The sequence below is a fragment of the Pterocles gutturalis genome, unplaced genomic scaffold (assembly GCF_000699245.1).
Source record: "Pterocles gutturalis isolate BGI_N339 unplaced genomic scaffold, ASM69924v1 scaffold46447, whole genome shotgun sequence".
Lineage (NCBI taxonomy): Eukaryota > Metazoa > Chordata > Aves > Pterocliformes > Pteroclidae > Pterocles > Pterocles gutturalis.
In genome coordinates, this window is record NW_010111918.1 from 12,991 (window position 1) to 30,790 (window position 17,800).

Sequence of the window (17,800 nt, forward strand, 5' to 3'; positions counted from 1 at the left end):
AGCAGCTTTGTTTCTATCATTTGTAAAAAACACCATCAAGTTTGTGCTCATTAAATATATATATGTATATATAAAAACATACAAAAAGTACAAGATAGATCACATTAAGAAACTTTTACAGTGTAATTGTCCTGATTATTTTATTCTTAAGGGCCAATTCTTTTTTTGTGCACAGAATCTCAATGTGACTGTTGTTCCAGAATTCAGCATAGTGCCACTGCACAGAATTCACCTTTCTGTGCAGTCCATTAAAAAAAACCCCAAAACAACACACACCACAGGACAAAACATTCTTCTTAAATCAAATTCTATTTGTGAATTCAGCAAAATAATTTCTATAAAATAAAACAGCAAAATATTTAAATAGTATAGGGTGGGCTGTATCTGTTTTGCAGGGGTATTTGGTTTTTAGACAGGTTCCAAAAAAGTTACACACATTCAAGTTACCAATTTTCATTTAAATACAGTATTTACTGATGTGTTTCTTGACGTCTTTAAACAAATGTTTATTCTGGAATAGAGATACCTCAAAATTGTATTTGACTAACCAGTAGTTTCTTTTATAATTAAACCCTGCTTCTAATGTTAAGATTTCCTGTATAATGGATAAAGAGCTAAGACAATTCTCACTTTCAAGTAGAACTGTGAACGAGCAGAAAACCAGCAAGTTAACTTGGTGCAGTGGCACTCACAAGTACTGTGTGATTTTGTTGACTTCCACTTCACTGGGATGCAGTAGAAGGAAAGTGTTAGAAGTATATCTAATAAGCTCTACCAAAGAAACAAAACAAGCACACCAAATACAGTCTATTATGCTCCAGGCATCCTGGCATAGCAAATTTTTGCATATTTGTTTTAAATCTTTTAAATTCCTATTACTGAAAACTAAGTGTTCTTTATCCCACCCAGAGACAGAACTGTCAAACATCAGATGTGAGGAACATATGTGAAACTGAAAACCACTTGTTTGTCACATTCTCCCTCCCCATTTTATAGTCTAGGTGTAAGAAGAAAAAGTTCTGAGCAATACAGTTGTTACATTGGGACAACTGCTGTCACATTTTTTTTCCCCCTCATTGGCTACACTAACTTGGTGTGAAGCCATGCTAAATGTTACAGCATAACTATAGCCTCAAAGTGATTAACCTAATACCAGAATGAAAAAGGCAATGAAAAAAGATCTAGAAACAATGTTACATCACCAATTTTCCACATCAACCAAATAATTAAAAGGTTACCAGCCATTACGTTGCTCATAGTAAAATCGACTCCAGTGGCAAAGAATTAACATGAAACTATTTTTGTGGTTGACATGGATAGGCTTTTTTGTAAAGGAGTTGATCCGACTGCCATGAGGCAGGCAACACTGGTTGCAGAGCGCAGCAGATATATCAAGAAATTATTTTTTTGTTTTTTGTAGATCTGTGAGTCTCATCAAGACAAAAAAAATGTTTCTTGCTCAAGAATTAACAGTCAAACATTAATATACTATATACACCTTTGCCATTTACACATTAGCATCAGGCCATTTATTACAAAACACTATACACTTTCCACTGCAGGCGGGTTATATATTGACAGCAATTTTCTGCAGATAAGACAGTGAATAGACTCTCCACTCCATGTTGATTAGGAATAGTTTTTCTAGTTTTAAATATTAGCCAGACACAGAGAAAGGTTGGACTGTAAGGCCTGGGTGCACAGTCTTGATGGAGCAAGTTAATTGATTATGTGCATTTCACTAATCTTTTGTCTGAGGTGGGGAAACTTCTTCACTGCCTTCATAATTTTCTTGTGCTCGTTGGCCAGTTCGCTGAGGGTTGTTCATATGATGTGCTGCCGGGCCTGTATATGGCTGTCCATGCACATGGTTATTCTATAATAAAGCATAAACATTTTAAAGGGACGTTAAACTTGTGGACCATTTCCTAAACCGCTTTACCCCTTTACATTCGGACTACTGAAAAGTACTCAAGCACACTGAACTTTTTGTGCAGCAGTATATATATGAACACACATCACAGTTTCTTCATTCCTCTGAATCACATCGTTCACTTTCATTTACACAAAAGGTAAACAAACTTTCAACTTACAAAGATAAAAGGATCAGTTGAAACAGTCATCTCAGCTTTTGAATAACATTTACATGCAAAGCAAAAGCAGCAAGAAAGAAAGAAAGGGAGATGAAAAGAGGCTGCCTATGTGCTGCAGACATAAAACTGTGCAGATATTTTATCAACAGACTCAACCAGCTTGAATTTTTTACGGAGACAAGGGAAAAAGCATACCTGTATTTATGCAGCATACTTTAATTTTTAAGAGTGAGAATAATGCTACAGAACTGAATGAAATCTAGACCAGTGGTTTTATCCAGATGCTCTGTCCCAATTTAATAAGTCATACACACATCTGGCAAATGAAAACATCTCATCTATGCACTGTTTTGTAGAGTTTAACCAACTGTGTAGAAACTAGGAATATGAGGATTGTGTGTGTTAGTGAGAAATGCCATCTCTTGCAAGAAAGTGAACACATCACACAGGTAATGGTGAGGTTACGGTATGTGTCTGAACTCAGGAGCTCAGAAAAGAGTGGGAAAATCTGCATAACTTACCAACTGCTCTGCTGAGAACACCAAATAAAGAAAGCAAGATGGAGGGAAAATGGGTTTGGGCAGGAAAGGAAATTATATTAGCAGATTTGGACTATATAAACTAAATTGTAACAAAAAATGGCAACTAAGTGGGGGATCTACTAATTTAGTAAATTCAATAAAAAAACTGGTTATGATTTCTTTCAGATCTGGCTTTCCACTGAAAGATATTAACAAAGCAGCCATTTAACATAAAAACAGATTTAGATTTTATATGTACTTAAGATATAGAGATCAGTGTTCACAGCACAAATTATACATAACAAAGCCATCTGCATTTTTCTGAAGCCTTCCAAATGTCCAAACTAAAATTCCAGCCTTGAGGCTGTATTTTGTATTTAAAAACATGGAAGCAACTCACAAAATATGATCAAGGTCAACAATATGACAGAATAAAATTCAGTATGCACTAGGCTGTGATGACATTTGTCCCTCTGCTCTTTCTATGGATGATTAATCCCTGATCTAATAAAATGAAAAATCTCACCCGAAACTGGTGGTAAAACTGTTTCTGGCAAAATGGGGGTGTACCTTTATCTTTATTACTCCAAGTGTGATATTTTACAATAATGTGCTTCTGGCTAAATGCCTATAATTTAAGTTACCATAAAAGCTAAAAAAAACAGGTAACCTGGAACTCTGAATAAATGGTTCAGCTCTGAGCTTTTACCTGTTGATACTGAGAACCAGGTGAATGGGGATACAGTGGGGCATCTTCATGTGGAGAAGACTCATGTTCATCTGGGGCATCAGGATCATCTGGTTCCTGAAGTTTAAAAAAACATTTAATTTACTTAGGTAAAACATCTTATGATTATTCTATCCAGAACCAATCCTACATGCAAGTGATCACTGCAGACATGCTTGGAGAAAAATTTCACCCCACCGTATCACCCACAGCTTGTATTGTACTACAGAAAAATTCTCACTATCAACATGTTACTGGAAAAACACACCCATTCATAACCTACTTTAAATTGTCAACAAGTTAGTATTATAGAATTGAAATTAAGTGACAGATGTCTACAGAAACAGTAATAAAAGTGGAAAAATGCACAGTAGCCAACAAAATTAGAAATCGATATTTATAAAATACTTATAAAATGTGTTACCTCTATAATGACCAGAGACTGTTGCTAAGGTTAGTTATTTATAGAAGCATGTTACTCAAATTTTTTACCAGAAATCAAATGAATTCTTTACCTCCTCTGGGCAGAGTTCACAAGCTTTTGCAAGAGTCATTCTAGCACTGTGCGATCTCTCTAGGAAGTAGCCATTTGATGTTTCATTGCTTTGTATTGGTGGAGACCAATTATTATAGGTGTATTGGGGATTGCCAGTGTATGGTCTACGCTCAAGCTCGTCTCCAAGCCACTCTACTGCCCAGGTCCATTTCCTCTTCAAATCTCCATTGCTCTGCAGATAGAAAATTAACAATTCAGAAATATTTTCTCTATTCTTCAAAACAGAAATTTTTTCCTTTCCTATATATCAGCTATCAGAGAACAGACCACCAACATATATGCTGCTGTTTAAAACACTCCCTGAAATCCCCTTTTTTTGCACAAAGAAAACTTATGATTTGAAATTAAGTCTGTGGATTTGCAGCTGCATCACAGACTCATGAGTGCAAGTTTAACCAAACAGCCCTCAATCCCCTATAGTGACTTTCTGATATACGAAGGTTCAAATGAATTGTACTTGTAAGTTGTAATTTCATCAAGGCAATGAAAACTGAATAATGATGTTTCTTGGTTTTGCTGTTTTACACAGAACTGGAAAAAAAGGCAGCAGGACACAGAATTAAAGGTATCACCTGAAGGATCTGGTAGGCTACAGGACAGTTGCTGAAGAGAGCTACCATGCACTTTATACACTGATAAGCTCTTTTCTGATAATGATTCTTCGAGCGCTGAATGGTGTCAAATAGTCCATCCCTGTCATCCGGGATTCCCTTAAGTGCATTGTGAATCCTACAACAAAACCCAAAACAAACCCAAAACTTCAAGTGTTAGTGTTTTAGTATTTGAATCAAGGCTTTGCTTACAATGTAATTATAAAAATTATAGCTCATATTCTGACTTCTGGTTTTAGTAAAGAAGAGTTTTGTTTTTTTTTTTTTTTTTTTTAATCGGAAAACTAACTTGACACGACATGCATAACATAATTTTAGCACATTTGGTAACATTTAAACTCCCTGAATGAGATATACAAAACAGGTAAGTATGATTCATTCTAATCACAGCAACCAACTTTAACTGGTTGATTTTTATTACTTATTTTAAAAATCAACTGCATTTACAAAACAGACCTGTTAACCCAGTAGGTCTTTACAGAACTGGGACACTTATACCCTCAACAGAATGGTTACTTATGTTATAGTTATGCTTCTCAAAGATAGTCGTTTAGATGCAGTTCCTCTGAAGAGGAATGAATGGTACATGTTTGTGCATGGGGATAAGGGATTTGGGCATTCCCTGAAACTAAGCCTACTTTCTGTGCCTTCTGCTCTTGAACAAGGGGTAGAGGAATTAACTGCCACCCTGAAACTGTGGAAGGAGTGAAAATTGACATACTTTTGGCTATGAAAGAAAGTCAGAGGAGGGCATGGAATCTACGCTGACATCTCAAAGTGCTACACTCATTGTAGGAAAAGCAACTGCACTTTCTTCATAGCCCTGGCAACAGTCAGCAAATAGAATCCAGGCAGCCAGCAACCCAGGCTCCATCTGTAAAGTGAGGATGAGCTTTACTTCAGCCAATTTAACTTAATAGTACTTGGAACACTATTATTCCAAACTTTTAACACTATTACTCCAAACTTGGCACGTGAACTTGTCAAGATAAATTTATGAGAGCGGGTCTGATTCCAAAGAACAGCAGCAGCCCTCTCACAGTACAAGAATGCAAGGAGCACTGAAGGATGCCCACTGTCTAAGATCAGATGACATTTGTTTTCCAAGAGTTAGAAGGTATTACCATTTACTATGGACGGTTATGCTATTTGGGCTTTTCTTTGAAAGAAAAGACAAAGATCATTAAAACTCTATGATTATTACAGCAAAAGCAAGAGCAGGATGGAGACCAGTACTTCAAGCTACTGCCAGAAGTGGCAGCAAGAAAACAGAGGATGACTGCAGCTGGCCACTTAAATACCCCCCTCTGCTGAAGCCTACACAATTCCAACAAACACTGCTATTCCTGAGACTGCAATCTTGAATACGAAGCGATGTACATTTCCAAGTATAGTGAAAGCCATACTACAACATTCAACCTCCTTCATACCCCATAATCTCAAACATAGCACTATCCCCAACAACCACTTCCATGATTTCTCACCTGCGCTTCCACCCTAAAATGTATTATTTTACTTCACATCTCCTCAAGTATGGCCACCCTCCAGTTTTGTGGATTTAAAGACATCTTAAGGAAGTATTTATTTATCAGGAAGAAAACATAAACAAATTGCATTCTATATGCATTATATATACATACATATATGTAAAAATGAAAAGCCTATGTATAAAGGGTATTCTTGTCCCTTACCTAAGCCGTAATTTCTATACAGAAAATGGAGAAAGCCCTCCAACTCAGTCTTCATGTTTTGGACTGTGGTAAGCCAGACCCCATCTTGTCTTAAGAGTACCTCCTAAAGTAAGACTAGACAACTGATAAAATCACAGGAGTGCTGTCTACCTCTACATGTCAAGTACATTACTTCAGTCCAATACCCTTATTGCACATAGCAAGCATGCTCTTACTCGAAGTATTTTAAATGTCATGTGAGACATGGTTGCAAATGACTTAGTAACTCTGATACTACCTACATTCACTTATTACGAAATAGTGACATTTTGAAATATTGACAGATAGCATATTGATTACATTTATTTTGTGTTACCGCACCTAGTACTACATAAAACTTCGGAGGAATTGCCTATTCTCATAGTCAGTATGGGCAGTAATTACATTTTTTTAAATTCAACTTTCAAAAGCCTTATTCTGTAGACATATGAAAATTAGGTTTGAAACTGGATGAATACTTAATATATTGAAGTTACAATTCTATTGAAATGTGATCACATAGAGAATATTTATGTCCGAAATGCTTTTCTCCCAGATTCACGCTTTATCCATGACTTGGTATCACCACTACAACTGACATGCTTCTTAGTAAGACCGGGCTGTCTTTGGACCCTCTAAATGAGACGTTTCTAAGAATCACTCTAAGCACCTCACAGTAAATAACAATGAATTTAGCCTAAATGGCACATTCGCTGGTATGTGAGAAGGTTTGGGTTTATAGGACTAAGTAGCAAATTTCTCAATAGGGAGGAAGGTCAAGGTGAAAAACTGTAGATTTATCTCATAGATTGAGGTAGAAGTGGAAAAAAATGCTTTAATCCTGTATTTTGATTTAATATGTATTTAAAACAAACCTCTTGAAAGGGTTAGCAATAGAACCACTGGGAAAACAAGCTGCACAAAACATAATAATCTTGAATTATAAAAAGACAGGTGAATACTAACCTGTGAGTTTGCCAAGAGTCCTCAATTAATAGGATTTGCAGAAGCAGATCCAAATAAGGTCGAAGCTCGTATGTATATGAATACGCAACCTTAAAAAGTAAAAATGCAGAGAACATAAGCATCCCTTGAAGCATTGAGATTGCATGGTGCAATACAAAATACAATTGATTTCAAGTAAAGTCTACTGTAATTTAAAGGGTATTTCAATACACAATGCATTTTTTTTTTAAAAATGTTGATTGTGTCAGGGCTTTTTTTGGGGATTGTGGTTTTGTTGGGTTCTTGTTTTGTTTTGTTTTTTTAAATACAGTGGGGTTTGTAAAGGACAAAATGTTTCTTCATGAGTTTCTAACACAATTGATCTGAAGCCCAAAGCATGAGATGAGAAGCTACCTTAAAAACTACCTTTAGAAAAGCAAATTTACAAAGCTGTATTTTTCACTGGTATTGCTACTTTTAGACACTACATTCAAAGGTTATCTTCAAAAGTCATCCTCAAATGCAAAATACTTGGCTAGCAAAGCCTCAGTAAAGTGATTTTTATTATGATTCTTTCAAGTGCCAAACAAAAGGACATAAAAAAATGTGATGTTTACATGGAAAAATTGGGCAAATATAAAGATGAGCTAAGAGAAGTACAAAAAATTTATTTGGAGTGGAAAAGCATGATTAACCTTACAGAGATTACAAAGGAAAAAGCAAGATAGTCCCAAAGATTCTTTCCTGAGTCTGAAGCCAAGTATGTTCTGCAGACTTGTAAAAAAGAACCTTACAAACATATTCAAAATAAATGCAAGGGAGATCTTAGGAAATTATTCTAACTTTCCATGCAGTGTAAGACGATCCTTTGTGGGTAATACAGAAAAGCTGAAGGAAATGCTATTGCAATACATAAAGACCACCTCAGTCTACTTATTTTCCACCCTTAACATAGCGTTCCTAATTCATAAATGGTCAATTGCTTTCCTAAGCTCATAAAAGGACTTCTCATAGCAGTCCAACATGATGTATAGACCTATGAGCATATATACTGACAGAGGGTGCCATCTTAAGGAAAGCTAATTTATCAGGCACCTGTTCAGTATTTAATACAACTTTCATATACATAAATATAGGATCTTGCATCATACAGATTGATACCCCCATCTTTCTCCTATCTTTTTAGTTTTACCTGCCAAAGAAGTTCACTGAGGACAGTGGAAGAGAACTGAGGATTCTCCCAACAGCAGAAACGAAGCAACTTGATTGTCTCTTCAGAGTTGCTGCAATCTTCAATAATTTTCTTCACGTAACTAGTTCTCACAAACAAAATGTCTGCTACGTTCTGCTGAAGTGCCATTATAGGTTGAGATAAATTAGGATCACCGTAAGGGTTGGCCAGTGGGGGATTACCTAGAACAAACAGTTAGTACAGATGAAAAGGCACTGAAGTACTTTCAGTACAGACACAACAAAATATAAATTGCCTTAACTCAGCAAAACACAATAGATGGAAAAAAAAACCCAACCCCTCCCCCTAAGAGTTGATTTTCTTTGAAAAATGGTATGAAATAACTTAAGTTTTCTAATTGTGAAGCTTAACACTTGCTGCCTGAGAGAGTTACTTTTCCCTCTCAAATAAGATTATGCAGAGACAATCAAAGCAGAACAGCTGGAGGCATGTTCATATGCAAGAAGAGAAATTACTAAGAGTTTCCTTTGTGAAATCCTCTTATCTCCTGAATTTATCTGCTTCACTGCTTGTGTAACACAGCCCAAATCTATCATATTTTAAGACACAAGGTCTATTTACTTCACTACACAATGGGAAAGGGTTCAGAAGAATATCTGTCAGAATAGTCCCATCTGACTCTCTAGAGAGTGTAAAGAGAAGTAATATACTCTTGAAAGAATAAAAATTAATGTATCTTATTTAGTAAGCTTCATTATTTTTGAAAGGGAAGACTGTTGATTTGCTCCTGATGTTTCTAAATTTAGCAGTGCTTTTAGTCATTGTTTGAAGATGCCCAGAAGTCCAAGGTAGAACTTTTCTAGCTCAGTATGCTGAAGCAAAAAATAACTTTATGCTGCAAACAGTAATCATAACTAGTAGTTAGAGTAATATCCATAAAAAGTAAGGATTTTTTACTACAACATTATGAATACAGTGAATATACAATTATTTTTCATAGGTTGAATATCTTTTAGTATAAGCCTCACATAATGCACTGGAAACAAAACCAGATCAAAATTGCCAAATGGCTCTGAAGCTTATTACAGCACAGTAAATTTTCAGTTCATTAATCTTACTATAGCACATTCTAGCCTATTGACTTTACAGCCTGACACATCAAGCTGTAATGAGTTTGCCATTAATTAGCTTCTCCATAGATTCCTAATTAGGTTTTCTAAAATATGCACATATACATATACAGGCTATAAAGTCCATGTAACTCAATATTCTGTCACCATTTCTCAGAAATAACTGCACTCTATTCAACTATTGGAGACATTAATGATTTATACTGTGGTCGACAAATTTCAAATTTATAAAAGATAAAGAATCAGCTTAAGTGATGGCTCTTGTTTGTTTTCTTGACTGCAAACTAGCACCAAATAATTATCAAGAGCCATCCACAACAATGCAAGATCTCTTTACTGATACCTATTTCAGAGCCTGCTATAGTGTTTTCCCATACAGATTACTTTTGTATTGGTAACATTAAAGTAATCTATTATTTTATTGCCTACTCAAAATCAAGACCTTTATGCAACTCTTTACAATGAGCCTGAACTATTCTAAAACCATTACTATTTTGTAATCAACATACTCAGTTGTTTTCCTGTATCTTTAAGGAATAAGCCAAGAAGAATAAATTACAGAACAGATTTCTGTCTTGTACTTTTAAGTATGTTGGTATAGCCATCAGTTTTGCTTATGAGCTGAAAGAGGCTAGATTTAGACTAGACATTAGCAAGAAATCTTTCACTGTGAGGGTGGTAAGGTACTGTAACAGGTTGCCCAGAGAAGCTGTGGATGCCCCATCCCTGGAGGTGTTCAAGGCCAGGCTGGATGAGGCTTTGAGCAACCTGGTCTAGTGGGAGGTGTCCCTGCCCATGGCAGAGGGGGTGGAACTTGATGATCTTTAAGGTCCTTTCCAACCCTAACCATTCTATGATTCTGGGATTCTATGACAAAGAGATTTCTGTCTTGAAAGGAGTTGCTGAACATAAAAGGCAACCATTTTACCAGCTAATCCATTTTACACATAATAGCTAAATATGCACAAAAGACATTTACTGATATATTCAATTAATCTGAGAAAAACTTAAAATTCACTATACCATTGATAGAAGACTGCATCCGCGATGACACATTGCAACATCGGATCAATTGTGACACAACAGTGTACAGCTTCCCCAATTCAGCATACTGGTATTTAATTGGAGGACCTGGACCTTCATCCAGAGCCACAAGCATGAAGGTTGCAGGAACATTTAGTTTCAGAAGTTGTGTCTTCTCTGCTACACCTTTAGAGGTGAAGGAGGTGGGGGGGAAGAAAAGATACATCTTGTTTCTGGCACTGACAACACTTTTTTTTTTTTTGTTAAAGAAAAAGAACCACTGTTTACTTGATTCTTAGCTTTTCAGTTGCTGGGTTTTATTATAACCATCATTTATGCTTTCTGGGGAAAACAAATAATCAAATCAGTAAAGATGAAGAAAATTATGTTCATCTGAAAAATCACATTGAAGGAGAGTCGTAAATGACTACAATTTCCTAACAGTGGTCATTAGCACTTAATTAACTAGCATCTGTGTTAATAGCAAAGCCTCAGAGAAGTCTTTTGGACAAAGGATTAAACTTTTTATTGTGAGGCACAGAATAGGATGAACATACCCCATAGTATATTTTGTTATTTTTCTGTCATGTCCTAGATACATAAATTAAAAATTTAAGACATTTCCAACTGTGCCATACTATGCAGCAAGTGTAAATAAGTGACAAAATCAATTCAAGAAAAAACAAACAACAATGAGAAAACCTCCAAAACCAACCAAAAAATCCAAACATACAGCTAGTTTCACTGCAAGAATACCTTGCACATAATACACAAGTACTTACCCGTAAACTTGATATGTCCCTTCTGATCTTGTATTCTGTTTCTCAATTTGGTTAAGTCATGATTTTTTATACATTTCAAAGTTTTTTCTTATTCTGAAATAGTACTGGACCTTACCTACCATCTTTCTGATAAGGAGGAGGAATTCAGATACCACCTTACTGGAGCTCTTTTACAGGATATTTTTCATTATGTTAGTTTTGTAGTTACATCCTTCATAGAACTGATCTCTCACTTGCTTTGACATAATATACTATCTGATTTCTCAAAATGTCAGACAATTTAATCTTTTTCACAGAACCTGAGGCTTTGCAGGAATCATGTATTTTTGGCTTTTCCTGAATCAACACTCTACATCCATACAGAAGCCTCAGTTAACAGTAGTCAGACAAGCACAACTGCTTAATATTTCCATGCTTATCTTTGCAGGGTAGATTGCGATAACAATCAGACCCAGAAATAAAATTTAGTTATGCCTCCCCGTCTGGCTTCTGAGGGCTTTCCTAGTCAGAGGCTTCAACTGCACTGACTGACTATGAAAAACTAGTAAAAAAGAAAAGAGAAGTTAGAGCAGATTTGCGTCTCTCTTCTCTGGAACAACATTAAGTCCACTCTGGGAGTCATGACAGAATCCTGCCTGACAGAGAATGCTTTGGTAGACAAAGTATATGAAAACAACAAACACTGTAAGTGAAATTAAATTAACACAAGTGCCTAGAATAATTTTACAGATAGGAAATTAAATTCCTTTCATGTCAGTAAACTATTTTAAAGAGCTTGTGCATGTCAATTCTACATGGAAATACTGAAATAACTCCACTTGGACTGATATGCTTGCTTAACACTTTAGTCACAAAGTAATCTAACAGAAACTCGCATTTATAACTTGCCTGCATGAGCCGGTAACCAGCAATGGCTGAGCTGCTCAGTATTATGGGCATTTTGTAAAATTTCCAAGGGAACAAGATCTCCCAGCTGCATACTACTTTACATAAAAAGGACAAAAATATCTTGTATTAGAGTAAGAGGGAGAGAATATTCTTCACCTGTCTTGGTTAGAACCTGCTGTGGAGAAAGATCCTTTGTCACTTAAGCTACCACACGGGAGAGAGAGATAAGCCCCTGATAGAAGACCCTAGTAACTGGGAAAAGGAAGAATGCAGAGCTCTGTGACAATTTACTAGATGTGAACCTGTGACTACCCTCATCAGCCTGAGAGCAAAATAAATCTTTTATTTGACTTGTATTTTATTACTCCCAACCGAGCAAATATATAAAGCAGCAACAGATTAACCCACCCGAGAAACAGCTTATTCAATCAATCATCAATTGGTTTTCAGCATGCTGATAATGCTAAAGGAAAGCATGATTACAGCTATTCATTTGAATGTGAATAGGACTGATCTTAGTTTAGCTACAAAAATGATATTTGTTTGGAATAGATACTTCAGATACTATTAGTATTATTTTATTCTATTCTTAGTATACAGGCTAGTGACTTTCTATGCAAAGAACCTACATAATCCAGAATTTAATACAAGTTTTGGTATATTTCTAAATCTATACTTATTTCTATTTTCATAATGCTGGATACAACTAAGATCCCGAAGAAAAACGGGTGATGCTGGAAGTGCCACAGACAATATCCCATGTGGATCACCGCACAGCTGATAACCATCTCACCTCAGTTATATTATAGCATGTGTATAATGGGTCTTATCTGTAGCAGCTCCAAATACAGGTAGTCCTACTAGTCCTACATTCAAGTGCTAAAAAAACCCCCCACATTTGCAATCATCCTCAATTCCTAATTTAATATTTCATCAGAAAATTCAGGACTACAGTCTTTATGAAGAGAATCATTGTCTCAAGCCCGGGAAAACTTTACTTAAGCCTTCCTATATTGCAAAACCACTGACTTTTCTTGTCTGTTTATCTTGGAGGAACTACAATACCTGATAAATTTCTAGTGGAACTTTCCAATTCTTGCATTCTTTTATCTCATACGATGACTATGGTGAAAGCATTCTCGCAAGAAATGATGGCTAAGAACATATACGGACTCCCAAAGAGTCTTAAAAGGGAAGAGAGTCAGTGTTTTGCACTTGTAGCTGTGAACTTCAAAGGTGAACTCAAGAAATTAATATTGAAAGGGCACAGCTGGAATATACAGAAAAAGCATGACCATCTCCTATTGACATTTCAATACAGGAGAATCACGCATCTCTTTTTTTTGAACTTTTATCTTCAACATCTCCAAGCTCAAACTAGTTGACATCCTCACATGCTTCTTGTCTCATGACCTCCCTGCAAAGAAGCCCTGAACAAAGCATTGTTTCTCTTGCCACTTTTTCACCCTCACACCATCTCAGAATGACACACTTTTATTGCTCCAAGCTTCTTGTGTTAATCTTCCAAAGGATGTCAGGAAAACTAAAGCTCCAAACTCCAAACTAGAGGAACACAGATGCTCTAGAGAGCACTTAAATGGCATTTAATGATAACAATCTGCCTGAGGCTGAAAAACTGGATTCTCCTGCTGTTACCTGTGTAACGGCTTCATTAATAGAAGAGTTTATTACAGTGACATCAGTAAAAGTATGTGTAACTTGCTTACCTAGGTTGGCATACATTACAAACAGATTGAAATACTGCTGCAAATGGCGCCCATGTTCAGATACCTCCCTTCTCAGAAGATTTAGTACCGCTCTCAGTAAGTGATCACTTAAACTTAAGTTATCATAAGCCTATACAAAAAAAAAAGTTTTATATTAGTGGCTGAACCTATAAAATCTTTATTTAGGTTATACAGCCTTCTCGTCAACACTGATGCATCTACACCAGAATTTAAGTTACATTAAATGCTTATAATGAAGAAGTAAGAATAAGTTTCAAAACCTTTTTGTTAGAAAATTAAATACCTGACTGGAAGGTCCAGGAGAGGCAAAAGGCGAAGGACATGGTCCGTCTTGCAATGAAAAATGTGCAATAAATACTATAAGTTTTGCAAATGCACCCCTCACTTCAGCACTAGGACATTCCAAAAGATACTCAGAGAAGCGGTTTGAAACATTAAAAAGGACATTGTGTGCAAACCAAAAGCGTACATTCTTGCTGTGACGAAGAAGGATGCATAATGCATCATACCTGAAATAGAAGATGACACAACTGAGAGATTATGACCACACTACATATGACATTAATGAATTTTGTCAGATTCTTTTGCAGAATTTGAAGAAAATACATGCTAGAGGTGATGGCCAAACATTTTTGCTCACAAAACACTTACAATCAGATAAATTGTAGTTCCTATAGTGATACTCTCTGTCACTTGCAATCACAAATTAAAAAGATACTTCAATTAAAAAACTAACATTTAACAGTAGCATTTTAATGCTATCACCCAGAAGAACTAAGACAGGATTACATGCCCTAACTTCCAAACTACTACTCAATGCACATCCTAAATTGGCAGCCATCATTTCCTCTGCATTGGAACTGGGGAAGAGGGCGAGCAGCGGAGAATACGAGGTGGATTTAATGAGCTATGTATAGGACAAGTAACTAAATATGTAACCTATCAGGAATTTATATTCTCACCTACAGATCTAAAAAAACCCCCCAAAAAACCACACCCAAAAAGTAAAATATCTATTCCAGATAGGGTCTTGTATGACTGTCCTCCTTCCTGCAGCAATATTTGAACTCCTCTTCATCTCTTAAAAATAACAGGAGTAACTTAGCTACTCTGAAAGTTGCTGTTGGAGCAAAAATTAAGGTACCTATTTGCCACCTATCACCCAACTAACTACTAGCTGGTAAACTACTTACTGGTCATCATGAACACTAGATTTTCTCTCTAGTTCTACGAGTAGCAACCCATACCACACTTCCCAACACAGAATAATCTAGCTTAAAGACTAAAATGCTGTAGTGCTATGAATAAGACTGTACTGTTTGTTATACTACGACTTGAATTACAGGCCCCATAGCAATGCACATAAACCACTCTGCTAACCGTCTCTAAAAGATTATATACGTGTTTCAGAAAAAGAATACAACCATAAGCTGCAAAAATGAGCTGAAGACCGCTTTGTTTAAAACTACTCAAACCATGAACAAACCATTCTGAATTAAAGTCAGAATACATAAACTATTAGTTTTGTGTTAGCGATAGATTTTACTCTTTTATTCTTTTTAAGAGACAGACAAAAAGGCAGATTTAAGCTCTCTTTGAAAATGAATTTTGAAACTGTTCAGCTCAGCATCTTATTTTAAGGCTCAGTTTCTTCCCAGTATTTTCTGTTCAAATTTCCCCCCCTTTCCACGTGCACCTTGACCATGTATTTGAGGGACGGGTGAAAATGTGACAGACCACTAACACCTTTTATTGTCATATGTATATAACTGGGATCTTTTAACAGTCATTGAACTTCCAAAAATGTAATTGCTTTTAAAAGACAAGATACCAATCACTAGCAGGGCCACGGACTATTTTCTTTGTATGAAATCCTGTGGTGAAGAGAAATCTAGCAGCAAGCTGAATACTAATCATAGTTATTTCTTCTGCTTCAGGCAACAGATGATCTTGTCCTAAAGAAAAATCAAAATACTCATATGTAGGCAAGATAAAAGCAATTTACTTTTAACAATTTAACTAATTCCAGACTACTATTTTGTCTGACATTGTGTTTCAGTTTTAACAGGAAACCTGATCAAAATAGCCTCTTGCTTCTGTATCGCATAATTTGGAAATACAGTAACAAGTACACGGAGGCTAACATATTCTCCTTTTTAGAAATTCAGCATCTCATCTTTGAGAACTGTCTTCAGCAGAGCACTCCACAAATGTAAGCATTTCAACATTACTTAGTCCCTAAGCTGAATAATAGTTGATAGTTTATCAACGTATTTTTTGCTAAATATTACAGCATGTTACCACTGATGAACAGATCTTTAACTGCAGAAGTCCAGAAAGACAGAGTATTCAAAGCAGAATGCACAAAAATTTCACTGGCTAGACAACTGCTTGACAACACAAATCAAAATTCTTCTTGCAACAACTTAATTCATAATTATTGCCCAAACATACTAACCTGGAGGAGGATTTAAGTAGACACTATTACAAGTAAGTAACTTCTTTATGAACTGAAAATATTCTAGGCTGTACTGCATACGATTATGCATGAACTGCACATTCTGCTTCCGTACACTTCGTTCAATAGCCGATGGCATTTTAATCTGATGGGGTTTAGTGGTGACAGTAAGCTCTAAAATATATTTTATTAGTTCATTGTCTTTGTCCACTGTGTCCATACGTTCATAAAAAAGAATATAAGCATTCCACCACCTCTTCTGGCGTCTGTAGGACATTCGCTTCATCATATGATCAAACACTTCTCCCATGTATTCTCCACCAAAACACTGGTTTTTCATTTCTTCATCATCATCCATTTTACACTCTGTCACATCTCCATCATCAAATTTATACCACCTATTTTTCTCACCATCTCCACCGTTCCTCTGGATAATATAAGAGTAATAATGTCCACCACTGGCCTGGCCACTGTGTACAAGTACACCAACAAGCCTGTATTTCGTGCTCCCAGAGTGCTCATTTTCTGACTGTTCATTTTGTATTATCTGATTTTCAGGATTTACATCATCTCCTTCCAATTTAGCTACACCTGCCACCGTATAAGGCTCCATGTCCAGCTCTCGTGGAAATTCAAAATAATCATTGAACTTGATTGCACATTCCCTTTCCCAGTCATAATCAAATCGCTTCAACTGGATTGCAAGAACTGGAGGCAACTTCTTAATCAACAAGCGTTTCACTGTATCAACCTAAAAAAGGACATGAACAGTTACCACCTTTTAAACTTCCATTTGTATACTCTTTATCAACAACCACATTCTGTAATTAAAGGATAACTTTTTTCCCCTGAATATGAACTAATACTATAACACCAGAGTTGTACACAAATTTAATATATAAGGAATCATTACCTTTTTGTTGCATTTTTCACAATGATACGCATTTGCACCTTCCAATAGATCTCCTTTGACATACTGTTCCAAAGAATCAAGAAGGTTTTGGTGATTTCTTATATCTACATTCAGAGTTGTGAAGGATTCCTCGCATTCGTACCTACCAATAAACAGAAAGATGTAAGAGAAAGGCAGAAATGTTCTCGACTTTCACATTACAGTATCTGCACACTGTATTTTTTGATCTGCATTAACTACAGTTATTTTATGAAGATCACAGAAATGACTCGTATGTCTCAAGTTCACTGAAAAGATCGTGGAAGTTGAATCTCAGCACATCTTGTTTTTAAAGCAGCTAAAGTAGCGTGACAGACTCTTGTCTAACTGAAGCTAGTAGAGAAAGACAGAGAGCAAAGTAGAGTACTTTTTCCATTGATGAACTTTACTGTCAGGAATTAGACTAATAAACACAAACACTGTATCAGACCTAGAGACAACAGTTCAAAACAGATTAAAAAAAAA

At 36.0% G+C, this 17,800-nt stretch overlaps 1 protein-coding gene across 1 annotated transcript in view; it reads right to left on the reverse strand.

Annotated features, from left to right (window-relative positions):
- Positions 1 to 290: 290 nt before the first annotated feature.
- LOC104462069 (probable ubiquitin carboxyl-terminal hydrolase FAF-X) overlaps positions 291 to 17,800 on the reverse strand; it is a gene marked incomplete at its 5' end in the record, with an annotated part of 30,853 nt that continues 13,343 nt past the window's right edge. The window contains 12 exons of the mRNA XM_010073862.1: positions 291 to 1,876; positions 3,324 to 3,419; positions 3,857 to 4,069; positions 4,470 to 4,626; positions 7,184 to 7,272; positions 8,355 to 8,575; positions 10,508 to 10,693; positions 13,905 to 14,034; positions 14,209 to 14,434; positions 15,757 to 15,880; positions 16,384 to 17,134; positions 17,297 to 17,438. Coding sequence (XP_010072164.1) covers positions 1,742 to 1,876; positions 3,324 to 3,419; positions 3,857 to 4,069; positions 4,470 to 4,626; positions 7,184 to 7,272; positions 8,355 to 8,575; positions 10,508 to 10,693; positions 13,905 to 14,034; positions 14,209 to 14,434; positions 15,757 to 15,880; positions 16,384 to 17,134; positions 17,297 to 17,438 — 2,470 coding nt within the window. The remainder of the gene's footprint in view (positions 1,877 to 3,323; positions 3,420 to 3,856; positions 4,070 to 4,469; positions 4,627 to 7,183; positions 7,273 to 8,354; positions 8,576 to 10,507; positions 10,694 to 13,904; positions 14,035 to 14,208; positions 14,435 to 15,756; positions 15,881 to 16,383; positions 17,135 to 17,296; positions 17,439 to 17,800) is intronic.